The 18,355-nt window shown below is 38.9% G+C and overlaps 1 protein-coding gene across 11 annotated transcripts in view; it reads right to left on the reverse strand.

Annotated features, from left to right (window-relative positions):
- Positions 1-18,355, reverse strand: part of ABLIM1 (actin binding LIM protein 1) — a 167,151-nt gene that overhangs the window by 35,049 nt on the left and 113,747 nt on the right. For 10 of the 11 annotated variants that reach the window (XM_076339087.1, XM_076339086.1, XM_076339085.1 and 7 more), the window contains 5 exons: positions 17,613-17,671; positions 15,083-15,145; positions 8,356-8,433; positions 5,330-5,485; positions 447-482 (listed from right to left, as the gene is read on the reverse strand). In XM_076339087.1, the coding sequence (XP_076195202.1) occupies positions 447-482; positions 5,330-5,485; positions 8,356-8,433; positions 15,083-15,145; positions 17,613-17,671 (392 nt within the window). The remainder of the gene's footprint in view (positions 1-446; positions 483-5,329; positions 5,486-8,355; positions 8,434-15,082; positions 15,146-17,612; positions 17,672-18,355) is intronic. The other variant, XM_076339081.1, reaches the window with a different exon arrangement.

Below are 18,355 nucleotides of genomic sequence, written 5' to 3' on the forward strand. Positions count from 1 at the left end.
ACTCCTAGGGAAAAGCAAAACCAAACCAAACATAGTTATGTTTTCTTCAAGACGAAACTGCAAATGTTTTAATAGCAAACATGGCTTATTATTTAGATGCTTAGAGCAGCATTTTAGCTCATGTAAATCATCCAGCTCCTGAGATCTGAGTCCACCTGTGCCACAAGAAGGACAAATGTACAAGAAGTGACCTCTGCTGGACAAATGACTCTGCTTTATAGACAACAAAGGAGTAGGAGTGGTAGCTTCATTTTTTGTACAATCTGTCAATAAGAACCTAATGTTTTCTTTTTAGAGTTAATTTTTGTTATGTTTCAATATTCAGAAAACATGTCTGTGTGGCAGAGATGGATCAGACTGATAACAAAATCAACACCTGCCATTTGCTGAAGTGAATAATTCTAATCACAGAAAGATACTGCCCCCAAATGTTCCACCAAACTTACTTCTGCAGAAGGGGTAGGTGATAATGTCCTTGGAGACTGCAAAGACATAAAAATAAGGTTACCGAAACATCATTGCATGTGCTGGGCCAGAAAAGGGCAATCTAAACATTGCTGCAGATACATGGATATATGGCAATATAAAATGGCAATGTAGAAATTACTAAGGCTATTGCAGCACTGGAACTTGCTTTTTCCACATTGCTCAGGAACTGGTCCGTAAATCATTGAAGCAATTAAAGTTTCTGGGAGAATCTTTGTAAGCATGATTAATTCAGTCAAATATCATGCAACATCATCTCTCAACCATCTAATCATTGTGGCAATTAAAACATAGCTGTAAAGATCAAAATCGGAAAAGGTTATTAATTTAATAACTGTGCCTGTTATGAAGAAATCTTTAAAGTGGAAATCAAAAGTAAATAATCTTAACTCAGAGCTTTGCATGGCATCAGAAATACAGAATAACTTCCAGGATGAAGCATGTTTTTCCTCCAACACACATACTCTGGCAAAAATGTGCTTCTCCCTAAGGCCTTACATTTCATACCCATGCAAAGGAGTACGTAGCTGTCATCAACATTTCTTTGATATGATCTCTTCTGAATCTCTGTGTTCTTCCATGGTTACATAAGGAGAACAGACAGGAATTACAAGCGTGTATATTGAAAGAACTGCGCAAAGGCCAGTGGGCAGAAATATGCACAATATTATGAAAAGTTTGTATTACAGAGATAGGGAAACTGAGGCAAGAAATACCTTCAGAAATGAAGCATAAGATCATGCATACGTTGATGGTATGAACAAGAATAAAGGCTATGTATAATTACCTTTAATTATACAAGACCTTTAATCACAAGACAATTTGAAGCTGGAAGATCAGGATTTAATTATTCTCTTTATGCACTAAACTTCAATATTATTTAATTGCCATAAGAAACTGGGCAAGAGATTATGCTTTTAAATAAGACCACAATTACTATAGAATGATACAACTATTAAGATAATGTCTCAGAAGCAAAACTGCTGATTTTGGTCTAACTATTACAATAACGTACAACAGCAGTAGTGTAAAACGTATGCAGAATTTCAGGTAATAAATATCCAGCTATACATTTTGTATTGAGAGATCATTACCTTTCATGGAGCTGGTGACACTGTGAATGCAAAGTATCCAAACAAAGGAGTGACATTTTTTTATTTGGGTACAGAACATCTCCTTTTCAGCAAGTTTCCACAAAGCTTTTTAAAGACTGCTTTTGTTACTTTCCATCAGACATGAATGTCTTTTACATTGTTGTTTTCCTAATCGTTACAACTGCACAAATTCTGTACAGCAAACCACCATTTCATTATACATCTAACGGCAGCAGCCATAAAAACTTTGCTCCACATGAAACATATCGTACACAGTTCTTCGTAGCATCATTCTCCACAAAACCAACTGAGAGCTCATCTAAAACTTTCAATAGGTGAATGAAAAAAGCACATGTTGTGATGTGCGTTCCCACATTTTTCTACTAGTAATTTATGTGTTACTGTAAATAAACAAATTTCCATAATCTGCTGTGGTTGCCTGGATGTTAAGGTAATGACTACTATAAAAGGTAGTCACAGGAATCTAAGACTCGGAGGGCATCCCAGAAAGTAACGTGCTGAATCCATGACCAACCTTTCATGTATTTTTACCCCATCACTATCTGACATCATCTCGTTGCTTCTTGGGAAACGGAACCACACTCTGCAGCCAACTTACTGTTTTATCTGCACAGGTGAACTGCCATATCTTAAACTCTGAGTCTGCCAAGGAATGCTTGGTTCTTCAGGGTTTATGAGGTCTTTTAAAATCTGGTCTATCACAGAAGTCTACACTAGTCAGTTCGAAATACACTGTGCAGTTGACTGAGAAGAAACAGCTCAGTTCCAGAATAGTAAGCCAGCGGAAACACAGAATGACGACTTCAGATTTAAAAAAAAAAAAAAAAAGGGAAAAGAAAAAGTCTGGGTAGAGAGCCTGTTCTGACCAAATTTACGGTAAAACTTCTACTCACTGCAGCAGGCTCTATCACTTTGAGATCTAAGGGGCTGCTCTAATACCTGAAGTCATGCAGGTCATTTTGTGTTCTGGGACATTTCTGCAAACTTTTACAGGTGTCATTTTATAACACAAGTTCCAGCATTTCACACTGACCTCATTTTCACTGTCTTTTTATTGAACTACCAGGTAGGATGCCTGCTCCATTTTGAAGCATCTATCACATTAGAAATAATACTTTTCTCACGTTTATGACAGCTTGTTTACTGAACGCTGTTACAGACATTCAATACTTTCAACAGAAAGAACACTAGAAACAAAGGACATGCAGGTAAAATGCTGCTTCTCTCAATATTTATGCAGCGAAAGTCAGAGCTGAGAAAAGGTGACTTCAGTGCTAACCAGGTTGCTGCTAGCACGGCAGAAGTTATAGGACATGAAGAGTCTGAGTTTCTGGAAACGTTATCACTACATTAAGGGTCAGCCTCAGTAGCAAAAAATTTATTTACAGATCTTGTTTCATATCTCTTTTATATTAGAAGCTAAACCACCTCTTCACGAGCTCCCTTTCTCTTGCCCACTAACTGCTGGTGGATCTGTAACTAAAATGCCAGGTCCCACTAGATGGTGCTATATAAAAACATTTTTCATCACAGACTTCCAGAAAAACAAGATCAGGATTTAACTGAACTAGAGAGATTATGAGTGAGAAACTTTTCAAAGCATTTCCCTTCCATTGCAATAAAGAAGGAAGTCTCATGCTGTGTTTTCTCACTTTCTATGGCTAAAGTTTATAATTTTCTTGTAGCCCTTTCCCTGTAATTAAGGTTTGTCTCCACTACTGGATTAACTTTGGTGGCTCTTGCACATCTCCCTTGTACACCCAGAAATCTTCTTTAGCTGAGTTTGGCAATTTTTTTCTTTTTTTTTTTTTTAAATCATGGTGAAGGGCATTTCTAGTGTACAAGCTTAAACTCAAGGTCCCCTTTTATTTAACACCACCACATACACACACTTTGCAAAGAGAATGCAGGTTAAATCACTCAAAGTCTGCAAATCCCTGCCATGACTAAATATGTCACCTCCTTTGCTTTGTAAAGATGATGGTGACTGACGTATGATGTACCAAGATTGAGGTATCACTCGATTACCACAACACAAACACAAAGTAAGAGATTATTCCACCCTGATGGGCTTGTGTTCTCATTAGGGCAAGGGAAGGGAAGAGAAACAGGTACAAAGAGGTGAGGTAACTTGCCCAAGGTGACAGAAGTCAGTAGTAGCATTGGGTGGAAAACCCAGATCCTCTAAAAGAAGGTGAGAGCCTTTCTGTTTCCAGAACAAATTTCTGTAGTCACCAGAAATTAATTGGATTTAATGCTGGTGAAAATACGGGGTAAGAAAACCCCAAAGGCTTTTGCTTATCCCCAGAACAAGTGTAACGGCAGACAGCTTCCACCATACTGCTTTATCAGCTTCCAACATACTTTGTTGTCAGTGAGAAGCTTCCCCTTAAGGATTAACAAATAGTTTACCTTCTCCGGGTGAGACTAGTTAGGAACTAGTCTCTGTGACTAACAAGAGACTTGTGTTTCTAGAGGGTTTTGTGGAATGGGTCAGCCCTGTTGGAACTGGTCAGAGGTCACCAATGCATCTCACAGTGGTTTTGAAACAGATGTCAGCTGGATTCACTACCAACATAAATATGAGGGTGGAAATTCTGTAATATTCTGACCTGTTAATCTGTTATTTTACTCCTGAGCTGAACAGTCTCATGGATTTCCAACTCATGTTATAATTTAAAAGACTAACCCTATAAAACATTAAAAAACAAAGTAGAAAAACTGAGGCAGCTCTGATCTGTTGCTAAGAGAGCAGATTATCAGTCACTGATCTGGGCATCTTCAGACCACTGGTGCCTGAATGATTTACTGTACTTCCTTTTCCTTCAGCTCATCTTCACACTCAATTCAGTTACAGTCAGTGAAGTCACTGAGATTGCAAGGAAGTAAATCCATTTCCATGTCCATTTAAATTTGCATTCTGCAAGTCTGATTTACAGTCAGATGGTATTACATGACAAAATCTGCTTCACGATCTGCTCTGAAACCATGTAAATAGTAACTGTAGCTATGGAAGTTCACCTCAGAAAATTGGGGACCCTACAACCTGAAAGATATCTTTAAATACAAATTTAAGAGAATAAGATGTTTTTTTCTATTGTTGCAGGATACAAGAACCCTTACTAAATGTCAGCAGTTTAAAATATGAGGCAGCTATTTCCATAATGCAACTAACCTGCTTTCCCAGGTGGAAGAGCACTTCATCCTGACCTAGTTCAGATTTTATCCAGTATGTCTGACAAAGTGCTCTGGAAATATATTTCCCTTTGATATGTGTGAGAGAAAGCATCCCACTGCTCTTAATCCTTTTACTGCCACAGAACATCACGGTATTTCTCATATTCTGTTGTGAATATCAGTGCTGTACAGCACACCAGGTTGGCTTTTGCCTCACGTTCTGGACTTTGCTGTACCCAAAGACTAGGATATCCATGTGAGTTATGAGAATGCACATGCAGACAGGTTGCAAACCTCCCCCCTGCCATTCCTCTGCCAGTGGCTGGTGTTAGTGCAGGTGTTTAATTGTGTGTTTAATTGTGCAGTTTTGCACATGAGGCATCATCATGATAGTTCCCATTAAACCCAGATCAAACAGACAAGAAGCACTTTGAATAGCAGCTGCAACAATACCAAGGAGTGTCAATTAGAAACTGTTTCAAAAGAGAATAGAAGCGAAGCAGGCTTTTAATAAAGCTTATAGCAGAATGTGTTGCTTGTCGGCTCATTACCTCTCCAAGACTCTGTCTCTCCTGTCTGTCCTCGTAGGCGGAAGTGTAGAATGGCTCATAAGTAATTAGGTCTGGACGTTCAATGTCATAAATGGCCTTGACTTTGGGAATGGCTGCTAAATCCTTGTAATCAAGGATCTCATTGTCTACTTTTGCCTGAAGGTCAAAGACAGAAGATAAATTAACTTACACAAATGCACCGGTAATTTCTGTTTTACACAATTTATGATTTTTGTGTATTTGTTGTCACACTGTTGCTACAGAAAACCCTTTTTGGCATTTCACATGCGAAGTGATTGCTTCTTGTTCTTCTCCAACAGGCCTCCTCTGCAAAAGCACACAGTGTTTTCTCAGTTTAGGAAAGAAAGAATATGGCATGTATAGATCTAATACAAAAGTTTCTTATCCCCAGCAGTGAGCTGGAAACTTCAGCTCTGCAAATGACTCATTTTGTGGCCTCAGGCAAGTATTTTCACCTTTCTGCTCTTGTTTTCCCATATGTAAAAATGTGTGATAACATCAACTTAGTTTGCAGATTACAGAGATTGGGAGGATTCCATGCAGAAGACCACAGACAGAAAGCCAACTTATAACTGTGCACACGAGAGGAAATACAACTTATTACAAGGAAATAAAAAGGCAAGCAGGACTATTTGTCAGGACTGGGTATCCAAAGTCCCAATTGAAATGATTATATTGCACCCATTACTCAACCTATACGCAAGCTTCTGACTAAGGCATATGTTGCTTACTAACTGCATACTACACTGTACTAACATTGACTGTTTTTTCCACTAAAACTGCAAGGAGCTCTTGACTAGTTTAAAAATGGTAGTAGGAAATCAGTTCCAAAGACAGCTGCAGAAGGAGCTAGAAAGAGGCCTTACATATAGTTTAGATAGCTAATATCTTTCCTTACTTAAAAGACTTGTTAAAAAAAATCATCATACATTCTTACCTACCTTACAGAAATACATTTGATGATTAAAACTGAAAGAGAATATTCAAATTGGTTTTCAACTCTTCTACTAGGTATTTAATTTGTTCATAGTAAGCTGCACAAGGAAATGAGGCTGATCTGTTTCTACTCACATTCAGTTCTGTTCTTCCTGAGTACTAGCACCTCGTATTTTCAGATTTAAGTGCATTTGCCTTCCCAAGCTCGCCTTCCCAAGCTCTCCTAACAACCACTCGTCTTGGTGGTTCTTAAGCCATGCCATAAATTAGAAACAATACAAAACATTTTTTGATAGAGAAGCAAGGTTTGAAATTCACTTTCTAAAAATAGCCTCAAATCTGTTTAGTTTTGACTCACCAGATATAACAAAATACCTTAAGCCAATTTAATCCTTAAAATATGCAGGTATATTAATGGATGTTATTTCTGTAATATTTTTACCACAGTCTGTTAATGACCTGCAAATATGTCTGGATATTCTTAATCCAATATAAATTACCATAGATATTTTTGTAGACCCTGGTCTAGGCCACCACATTGCCCTACAGACTGTGCTGTTGAGCAGCAGTTAAATTTCATAAGCTATAGCTTATGAAGTTGGTATTACCAGCAAAATTGCAGTTGTCCAGGACATGCTCTGTGTTTTGATATCTGCAGTGTGAACATTTTTAATATATCAGCTAATTTTTTGTTGTTGTTGTTGTTGAAATGCACTGAACTAGTATTTAACTCAAACTCAGGACTTGAGATTTGTAATTTTGGTAATTTTTCTGCACTATTATACATGTAACAATTTTTTGTGTCTTGCACTACATTTTCACCTATATAATCTTAACGTCATCTATAAAATCAGCGATTCAGCATTATGCTTAGGTAACAGGAAAGAAAGTTTGCCTTGTAGTCTGCCTCTTCTTCCCAGCATACCTTCATCTTTGCTCCCCTCATAATGGGCTCTCTCTCACTAACTTGCCTTCCTGTGATTTTCTTCCTTAGCTGTTATCTTCCACGTCTGCCTTGGATTTTGTGCAGGTTATCTGAGAGCATGTTTTATACGAGGACAAAGGTTATATGGACTTCTAAGGAACAGGACTCTTAAATGGATGTGCATTTTTGGAAGTGTAGGTTATATGCATGGAAATACAGCAAGTTTGAGAAGGCTGAGCTGTTCTGTTATTCAGCAAAGTACATCTGAATTGATATTCTTTCTCCTTAGAACCAGATTAGTATAGCCACAAAGTATGACTTTTTTTGACCCTGTGGACTTCTCTGCCAAGAAGAAAAAAAAAGGTACTGACACTTACAACACTGAAATGCCTAAAAAAGTGGTATGAAAATAGGAGAAAAATATCATTCCTTTGAAAATTTTGGGCTATTCTTCTGCTAATGTATTTCCATTTTTAATTTCTAAGATCTTATGGGCTCAAAAGTTACCAATAACGAGGCCAAGAAGTGAAAGAGATCCTCAAAAATACCGAAAGAGGAGGCTTCATTACTGAAGGAATCATATTAAACTCTACAGCTCAGGTAACCACAAATAAAATAGTATATCAATAGCTTTGCATTTTCAGCACTGTTAGTTTAGTAAAAGAAGGATGCTTAATATAATTTTTGTTCTTAAATAAAAAACACTTTTCCTTCCACAACGAAAACATCTGACTTCTGAAACGGAAGGTGTTGTATCAGCCAGGCTTCTTTTAGTGCAGCTGACGCTCCTCCCCACATCCTGCAACTGCAGACAGCAGACCTCTCAAGAACTGCATATCGAGGTGCACAGACCTCCTCACATAACCCCTAACAAAGGCAAATGACCTGTCTGCCTTCTGTCCCTCTTCACATCACCAAGTGACTTAAAGAGATTTACTGTATCTTTCTAGGGGAAACGTGACCTGGAAAAGGCCTACCCTGCTCTTGAAATTCTGTAGTTATAAAAACTACATGGCGAGAATTTTAACAATTTAACCACTAGAACAAAGGCATTAGCATCAGTATAAAAGTGATTTATTTCAGCATAGAGTATTTCACATGCAAGCAAGGGATTAGCAGCTTATTCATCAGAAGAAATACTTACATAGATAGTGTGGCCTGGAGAGCCAGGTATACTGGAACCTGGTCTGGAATAAATACTTTCTGATGATGTTCTTGTGGGCTGAAAAACAAAAAGTAACTTTTCAGAGCAACCTGAAGCCATTAACATTGGCAATTTTGGTTTTAAGTGAAGAAATCTGCATACATCTTGAAATTAACTGAATTTAGGAAAAAATGTCAACACAAATGCAAGCATTCTGGCAAATTTCACAATCTTGTGAGGCAAGTGGGCTTTTTTTTTTTTGGTAGGGGAAGGAGTGCTGTGAGAGGGGAAAGAGGTTTTCTAAATCATACAATATAAAAGACTGACAACAATAATGAACAAAATCAAACAACACCTGCCAGAGACACTGCAAGGAGCCATACAAAGTACAATCCAGGATGGTTCTGCTGGTCATTTTATCAAAATGTTAGTTCACAAACAGCTAGAGGTATCAGCAGTTCAGCAGACAAAACTGTTGAGAGGAGCACAGCACACACATTATCGCTTTCCAGATGTTCCATCACTGGATTTCCATTATGAATACAGAACTGAATTCAGTCCTTCTAAGTAGAAGGACCAGAAATCCTTGGCCTGGAGCTGTTCCCTACATCTGCAGCACAATCTAGATGAAACATGAAAGCTAAACTGTTGATTGAAATGCCATGAGTCCCCATACTGCAAAAGTCCTGATGTTTAATGATAATGTCCTGCACACTGAAATTCATGAGAACAGTCACACCCCTACAGAGTGACTGCTGTTACACATTTAGTAGATTTTCCAGCATTTCATCAGGACTAAACAGACACTGATTCCCTGGGAGTTTTGTGAGAGGAGACAAAATAATTTATCACTGAGATGTGGGGATCCTGAAAATTTGGTGAATTTGAAAAACGTCTATTCGATCAAAAGTCACCCAGGCTATTGTGGCAATTACTCCTAAATTTGGCATGCATCAGACGCACAAAGATAGTCAACAATATCCCACCTGCAACTGAGAAACCATGAACAATTTTTGCTCCCTAATTGACTGCAAAGAACCAAATCCCATCACAAAGCAACGCATCAGCAGATGACGCTGATGACACTAGTGCAGTGGGATACTTCAAAGTCACTGAAAATTAAATCTTGGTAAATAGTCCTTACCTTGTCAGCTTGTGACATTGAACTAAGGGACCTTCAGGCACACACGGAAGAGAAACAAGGCTTGACAGCCTAGCTCACTGATTTTTCTCAGGAAATATCTGGAGTGAACACAACAGCACTATTGGACCTTTCTTATCTCTCAGCATACATTTCCTGAAAGGACCCTTCAACAGACCTCAGAGTCTTTCTACCTTTTATTTCATAGCCAGGAAAGCTATTGGAACAATCCGTATAAAAAATGCTGAAGACTAGTCGTGGATCATACAGCAGGCTTTCTCCGACTTCATTTGTGGAAATGAAATCACCACATTTGGGGAAGGTCAGAGGAGGAAAAGGCTTTGAACATGTTCCACCAAAAAACGTGAAGATTCAGATCAGAGAGCAGATGTGGCTGTGGACTGACACAGTCACAAATCCTCTCCAGAGCATGCCTGAGAACACTTTCTCAGCTGGACCTTTATGTGTTTCTTTCTTTTTCTCTCTGTAGCTGCAAATTCCTACATCCCAAAAAGGAACAGAAATTTCTCAGCTGCCCTTAAGCTCCTCCCATGATGCAATCAAAGCAAAAAAAACAACAACAACCACTTGTTTCATGGAAATGTTACAAGAATTAAGCTGGAAAATCTGACTGTTGTTGAGAAACACTTTATTCCCCCTTCCGTTCTGCCATTTCACACCACTGTCTGAGTGGGGACACATGTAACATGTTGCTGCAGTTGCTATGGAAAACAATTGTTTTCATTACAACATAGGGAAAAGCATTAAGTAGTTGAGGGACTGTTAGGGGTGTCTCTGTTACCTTTGGCTTTTGGCAAACATACTTTAAGAGTTTTGTCTGCTCAATTCTCCTGTTGTAGGAAAACAAGCATTAGAGGCAGTTACAGCTTATTCCCACCTGGCAGGCCCTCTGGGTTGCTCTTCGCTCTGGAACTTTTATAATCTCTTCAGTAAACAAGAAATTCTCAGCCCTCGCTCCATCTCCTTAGTCTCATCTCTTAGCGTCACTGCTAAAAACCTTTTCAGCAAAGGAAAACTCACTTGTATTTACCAGTTCAGTGAATTTATTAAATAAAATTAGACACCTTAAGAAGACAGTTTCAGCCACATCCTGCTAACAACTTTCTTAGGTGCTCTTAATCCTGGAGTACAGGAGCAGTTGTCAGATGGACAGGCAAGTTGTAGCACCTGTTCTTCATTTCCTCACTGTGTTTCTGCTCCAAGTTCCTCATTACCATCCCATTAACACAGCCATGAGCCAGATATGACACCCTTTAAAACCAGTTTTCTATTTTCTGTAATTCTTCCTGCATACATCAATTTTACCTTCCATCTATTGCAAAGCTCCACATTCCCTGGGCAGGATGCCATCCTGCCAGCCACTGCCTGAGCACACACCGTTCCTCTCCCAAGGAGCCCTGGAACTCTGTGGCTCCTCTATTTCCTCCCAGTCCTGTATCTTGCTTAAGTTTATGACATACCCCTGAAGACAGTGCATGAAAAAGAGGACTTCTACATCTATTCACCCTTCCTGCCTCACTTTGCCCTATTTCTTGGTTTGAATTACACAGGCTGTTTCCATAGCAGATGGCTAACTATTTCCTACTCTGCTGCTCCCATATGGTCTGGAATCCTTCACAGCTTTGCACTCTCCCCTAAAGACAATTCCATTGCACTTGAAAACATTTGTGCTGCTTGCCTTAACAAACATACACTAAAGATTCCTTGATATAAGCATATCTGGCATACTTTTAGTTGCTATGATTGGCTCCTCTCCTAAGAGACCTATAATAGCTCCTGACTGAAAATCTGTGACGCGGTATGGCTTTTATTAGATTGTACATTACATCTTCATTAGCAGTCAAGAATCCCTGACCCCGTGTACCACAGTTGTGACTTTATATCTTAAGCAGGTGGCAAAAGACACATTGGAGGTCAAGTTCTCTATTGATGTAACTGCAGTGGGGTGTAAATTCCACCTTAGAGGAGAGCTGATCAGAGTTATCCCTGGTTTAACCTTTAACCTTCAGTAGAGATATCATGTGAGCATCACTTGCACACATTATTGGAAGAAGACAGGTAAAGAAATTAGAGGAAACATCCTTTAATATGAACGCATTAATTTAGAGGTATTTCCTCCCATCACAATAGTCCTATGACACTTGTTCTACACTCCCAACAACAAAACAAGTTAAGCTGCCTTACTTCTTCTACAAACAGATCTGGAACACTCTTTATATGATAGTTCTTGCTCCTGAAGGTTTCAAATAGAGCTTTTCATAATGCCACCTTTGTGCAGAGAAATTTAAAGCAAATTTCTCTGAAGAACTACAACTAAACTTTTTTTCTGTTCTTGTGGTGCATGGCCTTTCTCCACATTTTCTGACAGTGGAAGAGTCATTGCTTTTTTTCTTTCCTCTTCCACCCAAATGGATGTAACAGTAGTAAATATATCAATATGGGATGTCTCTACCAGATACAGGAAGTCTATGATGTATATGAAAAAAATCAATAGAAGTTCAGTCAATAGAAATTCATCCATGTCATCAAAGGAGCCAAAGGAAAGAACCAAATCACAAAGTATCTAAAGTATCTGCAAGACTTCTCAGTATTTCCCCTTTATCACAGACTTCTTATTTTTATGTTTTTGTTCTTCATTCCATGCATTTGTCTTCAATACAGAAGTTCTTTATCAACTTCATTTGCAGATTGGCAGAGGTAACACCAACTGTCATGCTCATCCTATTATGTTCACTGTGAATTTCAATGCTCAATTATCCTATCACCCATGCATATGCCCCAAACTGATTAATGTGTTATTTTGTTATTAGATTGCAAAGCTTAAGATGTTCATCTGCATTTACCTCAGTTTGTCATGTTATCATGCATGGCACATCATCTAAATAACTAACTTCTTAAAAAAAAAAAATCCACGCTAGAGCCATTCACATCATCCAGATGCTGCTACAATGGGGTGGCTCTGGCTTTCTCAAGTACAGATGTTCAGAATCATGCTCTATAAAAACTTACAAGTGCAGGCAACCAGATCAAAACTGATCCCAAGAACATCTGGCCAAACGGATGCGCTATTGTTTAACAAAGGCATTGTCAGCATTGTTTACAGTACCTGCCTTAGTTTTTTTGATAGAGTTCATTATGCAAGGCAGTGATAATAGCTGCAGAAGAATGGATATCTTTTCACTTAATAACATTTAACATTATAGGTTAAGCAAATTCTCTAAACCTCAGAAGTTACTTTAAGTGAAGCATGTTTATAAATAAGCTAATAGAAGATTAGGATGTAATTTATTCTACTAGGCAGACACAACTTTGCAATAGCAAGGAATTTGGTTTTCTCAGTACAACACTTGCTACTCTGACTACCTGCTTCATCAACTGCAAGGTTTTACAGTTATTTAGGACTTGGAACCAGGGTTCATTAAACAGGCTTCCTACGGATTTCAGCAATTTTCAGTCACCGTGTACAAGACCAATGAAGCACCTCAGTGTTACAGCATTCACTGTGCCTGTCTGCTAGTTTAACTGTACCCTTCTCCTTACAAGACTGTTTCCTTCAAATGCATGCATTTGTTATTTCTCTGCCTAAAAAATCTATACTATGTATGCATCAAGACAAAACTAGTGAACAGGTTTAGTTCAGACTCACACAGACACGCATATTAATAGGTTACAACTAATTTTTCTTCCCTTTCTAGACACAAAGGCCAGAGAGGAGAATGAATTTTCAGCACATAATCATTGAAGGCATGTTGCTACCAAACTCTTTTACAAGACTACTCATGCAAACATAGCCTTCACCAAGAATAAGTTAAGTGGAAAGCAGAAGGAATAAAGCGGGAAGTCCAGAACATACTGAATTCAACAGCAAACTTCTCAGAGAATTCACAGGATTTCACTGTACAATTTTTAACCTACAATTTGCATGTAGATTCAAGCCTTTGGCCCATCTTTATAGCAACAGCAATGATAGTATCTTTGTGTCTACTCTGCAGAAGAACACTTGAAGCCAAAATCTGCCTTGAATTACACTTTGTATAATCAGCATGTAAATCTAAACAGAATTTAATACCGACCAAATTTACACAAGAGGATATTCATCTGACCCTAAGCTATTTGTATCCTACACAGTCTACAAAGCAAGAAAGAGAGCATACCTTTATTTTGACGTGGGCTGCTCCTATTTTGCCTTGCCTATTTTTCTAATACATCAGACAGAATTTGTTTTCCTAATCCTATCCTAATCCTAAGGCTCCTGGATTTCAACACTGGAAACTCAGACTCATGCATGCTAAGCTGAATGCAAAAAGCCACTACACTGGCCTAAAAGATGAGTGAAACGGTCCCACAGTTTGCTGTTCTCAGACTCCAACACTGGATTCTATAAAGCCTAGGACTGCAGAGACATTGCCCTCCTTAGGAGTACTGATAACACATCTTTATAGCTGTATTTTCTTGATACATAGTTCTGTAGCTAACAGAAAGAGCAGTGTTCAAGAGTAGTTAATGCATTCCAACATCCTAAGCTAACTGACTAAAGGACAGTGCAGGACAAAGGGTACAGGGCTTGCATTAACTCCCACTGAATCACAGCATTGGATTCAACCATGTAACACTATCCTGCAGACTGCATCTAACACAAATATCCTGCCCTAGCTGACGATATGACTACATCTACTTTGCAATTAGAGATGTGAAAGCAGCAGGAGCAGACACAATGGAAATCCAGTGGCATGGACTCTATCAGCCTGTATGCCTACTGCTAGCCTGTACTAAGTCCATACCAGTACATTCTTACTTCGTTATCAGGTGAAAGCTATCTCAGGTGTACCTGCATGCAGTACAGCCACACGTCCCCCCACAGCAGACACAACTCATAAATAAGTCACTGCCCTGAAGTAGAAGAAATGGCAGTGGGTGGTGTTTGCAGGTGCAAAGCAAACTCAAGGAAGTCTGAAAGTCCAGAATCAAGAGGACAGGGAGGACCTCCCAGCTTGGACGTGAATGTGCCCCGGATTAGAGAGAGGCAAATGCTCTTGGGCAGCACATAGAACATGTCCAAACCTGGAATTTTGTAAATATTTTCTCAACTGAACTATTCATATGTAGTTGGTCAGTACATATAAAAAAGTAACTGATTTAACCGATGGCTTTTTTTTCTAAAAAGCATGAGCCATTGTTCATGAAAAACTATTTCTTTTTAACCAGCGCTTTTAAGTCAGATGCTTTTCACCATTTTCATTTGCTTCATATTTGCACTTTAATTTTTTATTTTAGAAGAAAAACTTTCTGTAACACTGGAAGAACAATACTACAGCCCCAAAAAGCTCATCTGAATCTAAAAAAAAAAAAAAATTCTAAGCGTTCATTAAACAAAATAAAAAATGTGAGAATTAACAAACAACACTGCACCACATGATGCAAAATACAGCGTCAGTGCCCAGGGTGGCAAGTGATAGCAGGAAAGCTGTGTGGCAGAAGTAGTAGCAAGCGCAGCGAATGACAACAATGAAGAATCTTCTCAGTAAAGAAGACCACTATCAACACTATGAAAACACAACAGCAAACCTCTGCAGAGCGTGGCCTGCGCAGAACCAGACTCTTTGGATAAAAGAACTCAGATGAGGAATGCTGTCATGAAACACAAAAGGGAAAAAAGTGAAAAGGAAAGCAGTTTCCCCGGCTCAGTGGTTAAGCTCTTTTTTTCAATCAAGTTACTAGTACCTACTTGCTAGATAATAATCTGTGCATTATAATATCTATGTTACTTATTAATCCCGGCAGAATCATGAACCACCAGACAGTTGCAAAAAATCCTAAGCAATGTATATTTTTTAACATACATATGGTTGCTTTATTTTCTGCTTGTTTTGGCTTTGTAATCCTCCACAAATATCCAGTGGGAGGAAGATCTAAAGCAACCGTTGTTTTTATGAACTCCCTCTCAGATCTTGACCAGCTAGACTGCTGATTAGTTTATACCACAATTCAGTTACTGAGAGAAAACAGAACTTGCTGAAAACTTCTAAAGTGACTTCAATGATAAAAGGGCTTTTTGTTTTGTTTTGCTCTATAGGGAAAGGAAACCCAGCAGAGCAAAGAGGCCATGTCACTGGCTTTTTGCAGAACCACCAGAAAATCTAGGCCTGACCCTGAAAGTGGCTATATCATATATTTGTCAACTCACAAACCAGATTCTGATTCTCACATCAGGTCTAAATGTATGTCATCAAGAAACTGAAAGTCAATCAAAGTACAGTTCATAATTTAGTGGTGACATGTTCAAATAGCACATAGTTCCCCCAGTTTCATTTTTTTCTGTACCTACCTGTTTGCCACTGCCTTCATTTGAGTCAGCAGAATGAAGTATGTGTCAAAGTCATCAAAGTGAGCCCAAACTGATTTTGAAATAAGGTGTCTGACTTTGCACCAGAGTAGATAGAGACTATATCTGTGATGTACAGTTGAAGCTAAAAATTCTCCATCTCTCCAGCTACCTTCAGTACAGTGCATTTGTCAATGCCTTTTAAAGACATACTAAACCTCTGCATAGAAGGTCTCATCCAGGAACAAGGCGACCTTGGATAGCTGTGCCATAACATTTCTCAGATGTTCCCTTAATATGCATTCTTTTGCTTCACTTCATTTTCCTGCAAGAACTCACTTAGGCAAAGTCTTGCAGGTGGATGAATTCATGTACTTCACTCACTTCAATTAAAATAAGCTGAGAGGGAAGAGGACTGACATGTTTGAATGTGTGACAAAAAAAAGGAAAATATTTGAAGAAGACTTTGGCCATTTCCATGGGGAATGGAAATAAGCCAACTGATTTATAAGGTCAGCTGAAGAAGGTTCGTAAGGGCCACAATGTAGTCAGGAGTGCTTTGATAAGACTCTTGGGTCCAAGTGAAAGGGAGGTATTGTACCCCAACCATTCACTACAAAGCACAAGTGTTCTGACACTTAAGCAGGGCCAAAACACTGTCTTACATTCAAATTGTTAAATGAGGAAGAAAATCCAGTCCAGCGTAATTTTCCATTTTCTTATGGAAAGTCAGGACAGAACAATGTGCAAATGCTGGATGGTACCTACAGTGATGTTTGGCTGTGCTAGATCCCATGCCCATCTAGGGCCAATTATACTTCTGTATTGACAGTACAGCCCACACTAACATGAACTCTGCTCAACAAGAATTTATCTGCACATTACCTACGATCATAGTAAATTCTCTGTGGGGGATGTTTTACAGACCAGTGCACCTGAACAAATTCTAAAGGATGTGGCTTCCTGTGAATAAGCCACACATAGAACACAACCCACAGGATATCCTACATATCTCCGTGCCAGTACCTCTTAGTTTCCTTGTCTGAAAGACATTTTATTCATATACAGTCTCTAATATTCATATCCAGAAAAATTATCAAAGCTCAAAGGACCAACTGAGACATCAAAAAGAGTAAATTGTCCAGAAGATGAATTAGTGAACATGGGCTTAGAATTGCCTGGTGCATGCAAAAAGCCAGGCTCCGGCAAATATCAGTGCAGCATTATTGCCATCAAGGATTTGATCCAGAAAGTTTGTCTGGATATGCTGAGGTGACTCCAAGGGTAACTGCAGCTCTCCTTGGCATTCAAATTAGGATCACTTTAGGTTGGGGTTTATTTGGATGGCAAAGGAAGAAGGGTCCATATTGTCTAAATGCTGTAAATAACCATGCAGAACAGGGGATAACTATAGAGCAATTAACACAGATGTGCAAAAATACTAAAATATATCGTATCATTTGTGCTATTCACATTTTCTTCTTAAGAGTCTCTCTCACAATATTTGAGATATGAAATGAAGTGTTTTAGTGACTTTGCCATGTCTGTATGTCAGTAAATGATACTATCTTTAGGCAGTGCACTGAGACAGGTAGGTGAAGGTGGTGAGCCTAAAAACCAGAGCAATACCTCTGAAGTGCCTCCACTGTTTATTCTACCAGAGTAGTGACAGCTATGCGAAAAAAACATGGGAAAAGTCACTCTTTTAAAAACAGCATTCAGTTATTGTGTGGGCAAAATATCTGGTGTGCCATTGCCACAAATTCAGCTTACCCGTAGCTTATCTTCAGTCTTAGTGGATTGCTTACAGTCGGGATGCCAGACAGTGGAACCTGAGGGAGGTAAAAAACCATCTTTATTCAGAGTAAAGCAGATGACTTCCAGTCACGACAAGTCAGTTATTAAAGAGAATCCATTCATTGCATCAGATGGTGAATCTGTATGAACTATGCAAGTAATTCAAATTCAATTCTAGCTCATGAGGAATACAAGTGAAACAAGAAGAATATTCAAATCCTTGGCCCATCTACAGCAGCCTCTTTCTGAGGCTGTCAAAGCACTTTGCACACATTCTTAATTAAAACTCAAACAGCCTCAAGCAGCAAGTCAGCAAGCACCAGCTGGAGGAACTGGAAGACAGAGGGTTTCTCTGAGCAGGATGGAGGGTAAGAGCAAAAGAACTGGGCCATGGTTACCTGATCTGTTCTCCCTTTATGTACTACACCACACATAAAAAGGAAGTCCTGATTATAAGTCCATTAATACTGGGAAAGTCCTATGACTTCCTTGAGCAATAGATGTCATATTCAGTTACTGTAAAGTATTACTCAAATCACCTCTCCCCTGCAATTATGCAAAATGCAACAGGAAAAGCAAAATTAGAAAATTCACAACGCAGCAAAGTCAGGGCTGTATCTCACCCACTGCGCTAAGCTAGAGAGGCCAGTATGACGCAGGTGGTACAAAGCAGCATGTGAAAGAGCCTCTCCGTAGATCACAGTGTACCATACTTGTCA

Source organism: Aptenodytes patagonicus, chromosome 5, assembly GCF_965638725.1.
Source record: "Aptenodytes patagonicus chromosome 5, bAptPat1.pri.cur, whole genome shotgun sequence".
NCBI classification, from domain to species: Eukaryota; Metazoa; Chordata; class Aves; order Sphenisciformes; family Spheniscidae; genus Aptenodytes; species Aptenodytes patagonicus.